The sequence below is a fragment of the Arachis stenosperma genome, chromosome 4, assembly GCF_014773155.1.
Source record: "Arachis stenosperma cultivar V10309 chromosome 4, arast.V10309.gnm1.PFL2, whole genome shotgun sequence".
NCBI lineage: Eukaryota > Viridiplantae > Streptophyta > Magnoliopsida > Fabales > Fabaceae > Arachis > Arachis stenosperma.
In genome coordinates, this window is record NC_080380.1 from 54,914,949 (window position 1) to 54,923,924 (window position 8,976).

At 40.6% G+C, this 8,976-nt stretch overlaps 1 protein-coding gene across 1 annotated transcript; it reads left to right on the forward strand.

The window, feature by feature from the left end:
* Positions 1-1,104: 1,104 nt before the first annotated feature.
* LOC130974996 (uncharacterized) lies at positions 1,105-2,049 on the forward strand. Its single transcript, XM_057899831.1, has one exon. The coding sequence runs from the start codon at positions 1,105-1,107 to the stop codon at positions 2,047-2,049; it is 945 nt and encodes a 314-aa protein (XP_057755814.1).
* The last annotated feature ends 6,927 nt before the right edge of the window (positions 2,050-8,976 follow it).

Here is an 8,976-nt window from a genome sequence, read left to right on the forward strand (position 1 = left end):
TCATTCATCAGGAGGCTCTCTAAACAAGAAGAAAACCATTGAAGAAGCCATAGATGTCATTGAAACAATTGCTGAAAATGACTACTTCTATGCATCCGAAAGAAGTAACACCAGAGGAGTCATGGAGCTGAATCACATGGATGCCTTGCTAGCTTAAAACAAGATGATCACCAAGCAGCTAGCAGATCTTACCAAGAAGGTGGAGGAGAACCAAATTGCAGCAGCCATCACTTTATCACCAGCTCAAGAAGGAGCAAACATAGGAGAAGAAGGTGATTGGGAGCAAGCCAACTATGTTGGAAACTCACCTAGACAAAGCCTTGATCCATACTCCAAAACTTACAACTCTGGATGGAGAAATTACCCTAATTTTGGATGAGGAAATCAACAAGATCAAGGGCAAGATCAGTGACGCCACAACCTTAACTCCAACAACCATGCAATTCATCAAAACACCTCACAGAGACATTACCAACACCCATCTAACCAATCTTCACAACCACCTAATCTCAACTCCACATCAATCACCGAGGATAGGCTCTCAAAGATTGAAGCTTTACTTGAAAGCTTATGCAGAGAAGTTCAAGACAACAAGGTGTTTAAGGAAGAGGTACGAGCCAACATCAAAAACCAAGGAGAGAACATCAAGAGGTTGGAGTCCCAAGTAGGGTACCTATCTCAACAACTTCCCAAGTCCACTGATGGATTCCCCAGTGACACAGAGAAGAATCCAAGAGGAGAAACAAGGAAAGTAAGATGGGAAGAATGTAAAATGATAACCACAAGAGATGGAGAGAGTATGAATGGAGTAGAACACCTTCAAAACAATCACAAAGAAAGACAGGAGGAAGGAAGTTGTACAACTCAACCTACATCCAAAGAAGAGCTAAGGAAGAAGATGTGTTGAACCCATATGCACCTTTTCCCCACAGGCTTAAAGGTGGTGTAGCAGGGAGAATGTACTCAAGGTTCCTTGATATGTTTGCATCTCTTGATGTAAATATACCATTCATTAGAGCCCTCCAGCAAATGCCTTTCTACATTAAGTATATAAAGGAGCTACTAGCCAGAAAGAGTCCATTGAAAGGTGGACAAACCATAAAGATGAACAGGGACTGCAGTGCCCTCATTCAACCAGGGGCACCTACAAAGAAGGAGGATCCAGGGAGTTTCCACATCCCTTGTGCCATAGGAAAAACAATGATTGACAAAGGGCTTTGTGACTTGGGAGCAAGCATCAATGTAATGCTTCTCTCCCTCATGAAGAGGCTCCAAATCAATGAACTAACTCCCACTGATGTAATTATCAGATTGGATGACAAAACTCAAAGACGAGCAATAGGAGTGGTTGAAAATGTGCTGATAAATGTTGGGAGCTACTACCTTCCCACAGATTTTGTTGTTCTTGAAATGGATGAGAATCCTATCTACCCCATCGTTCTGGGAAGACCATTCCTAGCCACAGCCAGAGCACTCATAGACGTAGAGCGAGGAGAGCTGGTACTGAGGATACATGATGAGCAGCTCACCTTCAATGTCTTTAAACCCTCACAAGAATCAGATCATGATAACAGAGAGTTGATGGAGGAGCCAACCAAGGAAGCATTGATGCAAGAAACAAGCAGTGAAGTGGAAACAATACAAGTAGAAGCCTCATTGGTTGGAAAGCCATGTGCTCAGGAAGAACCACATCAAAAGGGGATCCAAAAGAAACCAGAACCACCAGAGCCATGCAAAGCTAGCAACAAAAATCCCTTAGAGGAAGAATTTGTAGAAAGCAAGATAGCACTAAGAGAAACAAGGAAGAAAGTACCCAGAAGATGGAGAAACAAGAAAATTCCTACAGAAGATTTCTCTCCAGGTGATGAAGTGATCTCTACACACTTCCCAACCATACCACCTCACCTTCCCACTATTCCATCTCAGTTGCCCCCAGTGTATACCATCAATAAAATCATGTCCTTAGAGCATATGGAGCTTATCAACAAAGCTAATGGACATAGGTTCACTGCAAGAGGAGAGGACTTCAAGCACTATCAGCCACCTTGACAAGAACCAAACGTCAAGCTAGTGACGCTAAAGAAGCGCTTCATGGGAGGCAACCCATGTTCTATAACTCTCTCTCTTAAATCTCTAATAATAGTACTAATACAAAGTTCATGAATTTTCAGATCAATTTTGACAACCAATATAAGACTCCTTTATATGCAAAGTATATTACATGATAAGTTTGGTGTTCAAAGCACACCAAGTGGGTTTGAACGCACTTTTTGAAAAAAAATAATTCATTCCCCAAACTTGTTGCACCATATGACCACAAACAAGTTTGGTGTACCAACGTTGCATGCATGGGCAGCTTAATGGTTGATTGATGTGTATTCGTGAATTCATGGAAAGAAATTAGCAAAAAAAAAAAGAGATTTTTGTTTAGTTAGTTCACCCCTTGAATTTTCCCACCAATTTTTCAATTAATTTTCACATTCTCTCTTTTTCGTGTATAGGGAATCAAAAAGGACATTGATGGTACTTGATAGGACAAATGAGGAAGAGGGGTTCGGCCACTACACCAAGGGAATTTCACACTTGTCCTCATAGAGAATGTCCTTGGAAGTGTTGCCATGCAACATTGGGAGTGGATGGCTTTGGAGACCGAACCAAGACCCTCATAAAAGAGGTGATCCTTGTGCTCATTCAATCTCAAAACCCCAACCGTCCACTATCAAACAACACCATCAATCCACATCCTTCAACAATTGCCATATCTCTATATAAACCCCTTCACACAACCTTTCCGTACACACCATATATCCTCATCTTTTTCACTTCTTTCTCTCGGCTATACGTACTTCACATACACCCTCCTAGTCCCTCCCAATTATTCATCCAATCACCTTCCTCCCGTCTCTCAAAACACATTCCTCTCTCAACCCAACCGGACTCCATCTTCAAACTCATAACCCTCACTATTTTTGAAGACCAATTCTCACTTATGGCATCATCAAGCTCCAAAAGGTAAAAGAGGAAGGAACCAATGGAGTAGCCTTCCTTCGATGCCGGGAGGTTCAAAACAGCCTTCCATGAGCTCGAGTTCGTGCGAATAAAGAACAAGAAGATACTGCCTGAATTAACCTTCCAGTTCGATGAAGATGAGTGCCCACAAATTCGGGAGAAGATCAAAAAAAGGGGTTGGCAAAAGCTCACTAACTCGGAAGCAAGAGTAAATACAAATCTCATCAGAGAATTTTATGCAAATGTGGTTAGAGAAGACAAGACCATGACCCCAACCTTCACAAGCTATGTAAGAGGGAAGGAGGTAGATTTCAGCCCAAATACTATAACTAGAGTTCTTCATCTGAAATCACCACAATTTGTTGAGCTCGGGTACCAAGAAAGAATGAACAATGGCCCGACAATGATGAACTGGAGGAAATTGTAGGTGATATATGCATTGTCGGGTCTGACTGGGAAAGGTATTCGGATAAGAGACCCCGTTTCATCAGGAGAGGAGACCTCATCCCAGAAGCCAAGGGATGGTTTGAGCTTGTGAGACGATCTATCCTTCCAGCTGCAAATAATTCTGAAGTTAACATTTCTCGAGCTACCATGGTACATTGCTTAATAAGAGGTGGAAGCATAAATGTGCATGAAATTATAGCTGAAGGAATCCAAGAATCAGCCGAGAAGAAGGATTCAGGTGCTAAACTTTGGTACCCCAGCACCATCCTTAGATTATGCATGAAGGCCAAGGTAGTTTTTGAAGACAGCAATCCAACTTGGATAGGTCTTGGGAGATTGCTCACACTCCAACGCATAACCCATGTGACTCCAGCTCAACAGCAGAAAAGACCCCATCTAAGAAAGAGAGCATTAGAAGAAGCACAAGAGGAAGAACCTATCTATGAAGAAACCCAACAAACAGAACAGCATCAAGAAGGGTATTATGACCCAACCAACATCAATTTGGGTCACATCCGAGGAGCCATTGATGATTTATCAAGAATATACATGGAAGGGCAAGAACAACAATTGCAACTTCAATCTCAGAGGATGGATCATCAAGAAGAAATGCTAACAAACTGGATGAACCAACAAAGGGAATGGCAGCAACAACTAATGGAGCAGCAACAAGAGCACTACTCTCAGCTCACTCAAGCCATCAGTCAGGTGTCTGAAAGGCAGGAAAGCCAAGATAAACGCCTCCAGGAACTCAATCAACAACAGATGAATCAAATGAAAGCATTCAATGAATTCAGCGTGCTCAACGAAGGAAGGCAACTGCATCGAGAAGAATTCAGCATCAACACTCAGGCAAGGTTAAACTATGTGACTGAGCATATGCATCACCTGCACCCAGACATCCCAAGTTATGAGGCAGAGCGCAAGAACTTAACTGAACAAGAAGAGGGGAAGGTGAAACAGCAAAAGAAAGCATTAAAGAAGAAGATGGAGGATGCCGGTTTCTAGAAAAAGTTGATGGGGAAGTGCAAGAGAAATGGAGACTCAAGTAATCAAGGAGAATCCCAAGGGAGCAGAAGAGAATGAGCATACCAACAAGTGAAAGGTGGTGAAGTTCCTCCTTAATTTACTTTCTTTTTCAAAGCTTTAAATAAGGAAAATCATGTATGAAATAGAACATGCTTCCATGGTAGTTTAGAATTTTTAATTATGCATTTAAGTTTCATTGCTTAGGTCTATGTTATTGAGCCTAATGTCTTGAATGTTCACTTTCATCTTCCTATCTTGTATGCTTGTCTCTCTAAGTTTATCTAAAAGAAAATGTTATGAGAAGAACAAGAGTGGAGTCATTTTGTGAAGTGCATTCTGAATGTTTGTGGTAGGTTGATTAGTAAGCTAAGTTGGTTCACCAAGAAAGGAAAGAAAGCAACTATCCATCCTAAGTTCTATGTTTGAGACACATTCTTTGAGGCTAGCTAAACATTAAGATCCCAGCAAGAAAAGAAAAAGAGCAATACAATTGAAAATAAGAAAAGGAATACAATAAGAAACAATGCTAGGCACCAAGGGTTTCAAAATTGAGGCATGTGTCTGTGGTGTTTATGTACAAGGGATATACTTCGATGAATAAGCTCTTAGGGGTGCCTTATCACTTGGTAACTTGGGTTAACTAATCCGGGATTATCAGCTGAAAGTCCACTATCAAGAGTAACCTTTGCTACAGAGCACTTAGTAACCCAAAGAGGTGCTGGACACCAAGGTCTCAAGAAAGAAAGAATAACAAACCATGTGCCTGTGGTGTGTATGTATGAGGGAAAGATACTTGAGGAAGTAAGTCCTTAGGGGTGTCTTAACACCTAGCACCCTAAAACCAACTGGTTTGGGAGTGTTGGCTGAAAGCTTATCATAAAAGGTCGCCCTCTTACAAAGCACTTAGCAAAAAGAAAAATAAACTTTGAAAATGAAGGAAGGATCACTAAGAAAGAAGCCTCCAGGGATGCAATCAAGAGAGTGACTAGGGATTTGATAAAGGCTTGAAACCTAAAGGGAAAGAACCTAAGTTGCTATGCATGAAACTCCATGAAACAGGAATGCCACTTCTATTTTACCTTCTTGTTCTTTCATTTCATTTTTCTTATGCTTCAGTACTTGCTTAGGGACAAGCAAGCTTTAAGTTTGGTGTTGTGATGCTAGGGCATCTAGGCCAGTTTCACTAACCTTTTCTTTACTGTTTTAGGATAGTTTCATGCATTTTCTTAGTGAATAAGGCAAGTTTTGGGTGAAAATACACTTACACATTGATTCAAGCAACTATTGTGAATTTTGCATGATTTCATGAGATTTTTGCTAGAATTGCATGATAACTTGATGATGCATAATGTCATGACTTTGGCTAGAGCTTTGATGCACTTTAATTGCTTGATTTCAGGACAAATGAAGCACGGAAGAACCACGTTAGCATTCACGTTAACTTAGTTAACGAGAACACTAACGTGGAATGGCAAGGAGCTTTCAACGTTAATGAGAAAAGTGATCACCAATAACGCCTGCGAAGCCATCCATAGCTCACGTTAATAGCCACGTTAACTAAGTTAACGTGGTAGTTAACGTAAAAGAAAAAGGGAACTCCACGTTAACGAAAAAACTGAACACCACTAACGTTGGGAAACTAGGCAATGCCCCACGTTAAGAGTCACGTTAACTTAGTTAACGTGAACTCTAACGTGGAAGAGGAGCAACAACGCCAACGTTAGTGACACTCACTTTTGTCACTAACGTTGGATCATTAGCATTGCCTACGTTAATTCTCACGTTAAGATAGTTAACGTGAAAGTTAACGTGGAGTTGAATTCAAAGAACCAACGTTAGTGACACTCACTTTTGTCACTAACGTTGGGAGATGGCTTCATTTACTACGTTAAGAGCCACGTTAACTTAGTTAAGGCGAGTCCTAAAGTAGGAACTTTAGGCAATTAGAGCGTTAGTGACAAAGGTGAGTGTCACTAACACTCTCGAAGGTGAAGAACACCCACGTTAAGAGCCACGTTAGCTAAGCTAACGTGAGACTTAATGTAGGGGCAAGAGGCAAGCCAATGTTAATGGGAAAAGTGAGTCCCATTAACGTTTGCGAAAAGGGGAACAAGCCAACGTTAATGGGAAAAGTAAGTCCCATTAACGTTGGCCAAGGATTGAATAGGAGACGTTAGTAGTCACGTTAAGACTACTAACGTTGGAGTTAACGTGGGTATATAAGGGTGGAACGTTAGTGGAAAAAGTGAATGCCACTAACGTTCTCGCACCCAAAAATGTGACTCAACGTTAATCTCACTAAATGCCCAAGTCTAACTCATATTTCTCTGCAAGCTGGGCCCACTAAAGATGAGAACTGCTTCAACTCAAGGTCCAGAGCCCACATTTAAGACTTGAAGAACTCACTAGAAGATCATGAGGAGTAGTATATATAGGAGTAGTTTTGAACTAGAGAGGAGCTTGGCACTTCTGGGCGCTACTCTCTATAGATTTACTTTTTCTGCACTTTAGCATGGATTCTTCTTTTCTGCTATTTTTCATTTCTAGAGCTATGAACAACTAAACCCCTTTCATTGGGTTAGGGAGCTCTGTTGTAATTTGATGGATCAATTATAGTTTTTATTCTTCTTCTTCTTTCTTTTCTCTTGATCTTACTAGAAAGCTTTCAATATTAATTCAATTGGTTAGTTGTCTTGGAAAAGAAACTCTCCATAATTGGATCTCCTTTGAGCCTTGGAAAAGGGATGAGGAGATCATGCTAGAAATGCTTTCTCATGTTGGACCAAATTGGGGTTTGGATGGATATTGTGACATGTAATCCTACCAACACTTTGATTTGGGAATACATGTGGTATAATCAGTGACCACACTTCATCTCTTCCCATGAGCAATTAAATCAAGGAATTGGGCAATTTTTCAAGCTTAGAGAGATTGGATTACCAAGGAATTCGGATCCAATCACTTAAGATTGCCAAGGAGATCAATGAATGCATTGATTGAGGAAGAGATGAGAATGAACTTGATCCGGAAAATACAACATCTTCTGAATCCAATGATTTCCCCATATCTTATCTTACCCATTCTCTTTACTTTCTACCATTTAGTTTCATGCTTATTACCCCAACTCCCCATTTAAGATTCTGCACTTTAATTCCTTCTATTTACTTTCCAGTCCTTTAATTTTCTGCAAATTCCAAATCCAATTTCTGCTCAGCTCAACTAGCACTTTCTTCTAACTAAAATTGCTTGACCAATCATTCCCTGTGGGATTCAACCTCACTCTACTGTGAGTTTTACTTGACGACAATTCGGTATACTTGCCGAAGGGAAATTTGTTGAGAGACAAGTTTTCACGCATCACTAACGTTGGACTAACTAGCATTGCCTACATTAACTTTCACGTTAAGACCATTAACGTGAAAGTTAACGTGGAGTTGAGATCAAAGAGCCAACGTTAGTGAGACTCACTTTTGTCACTAACGTTGGAAGATGGCATCACTACTATGTTGAGATCCACGTTAACTTAGTTAACGTGAGTTCTAACGTAGAGAATTTGGGCATTTGGAGTGTTAGTGACAAAGGTGAGTGTCACTAACGCTCTCGAAGGTGAGACACACCCACGTTAAGAGTCACGTTAGCTACACTAAACGCGAACTCTAACGTAGGAACAAAAGGCACCAAGCAACATTAATGGGAAAAGTGATTCCCAATAACGTTCACGAAGTGGTACAAGCCAACGTTATTGGGAAAAAGTGAGTCCCAATAACGTTGGCCAAAAATTGAGAAGGCAACATTAGTGGTCACGTTAAGACCACTAACGTTGGAGTTAACGTGGGTACATAAGGGTGGAACATTAGTGGAAAAAGTGAATGCCACTAACGTTCTCGAACCCACAATGGCACTCAACGTTAATCTCACTAAATACCCAAGCCTAATTCATATTTCTCTGCAAGCTAGGCCCACTAAAGATGAGAACTGCTTCAACTCAAGATCCAGAGCCCACATCCAAGACTTGAAGAACTCACTAGAAGATCAAGAGGAGTAGTATATATAGGAGTAGTTTTAAACTATAGAGAAGCTTGGCACTTTTGGGAACTACTCTCTGTATATTTACTTTTCTGTACTTTTAGCATGGATTCTTCTTTTTTGCCATTTTTCATTTCTAGAGCTATGAACAACTAAACCCCTTTCATTGGGTTAGGGAGCTCTGTTGTAATTTGATGGATCAATTATAGTTTTCATTCTTCTTCTTCTTTCTTTTCTCTTGATCTTACTAGAAAGCTTTCGATCTTAATTCAATTGGTTAGTTGTCTTGGAAAAGAAACTCTCCATAATTGGATCTCCTTTGAGCCTTGGAAAAGGGATGAGGAGATCATGCTAGAAATGCTTTCTCATGTTGGACCAAATTGGGGTTTGGGCGGATATAGTGACATGTAATCCTCCCAATACTTTGATTTAGAAATACATGTGGTATAATCAGTGACCACACTT

What these genes read in the sequence shown, in the direction of transcription:
- LOC130974996 (XM_057899831.1), top strand. Translation starts at nt 1,105, where the DNA reads ATGAACAGGGACTGCAGTGCCCTCATTCAACCAGGGGCACCTACAAAG.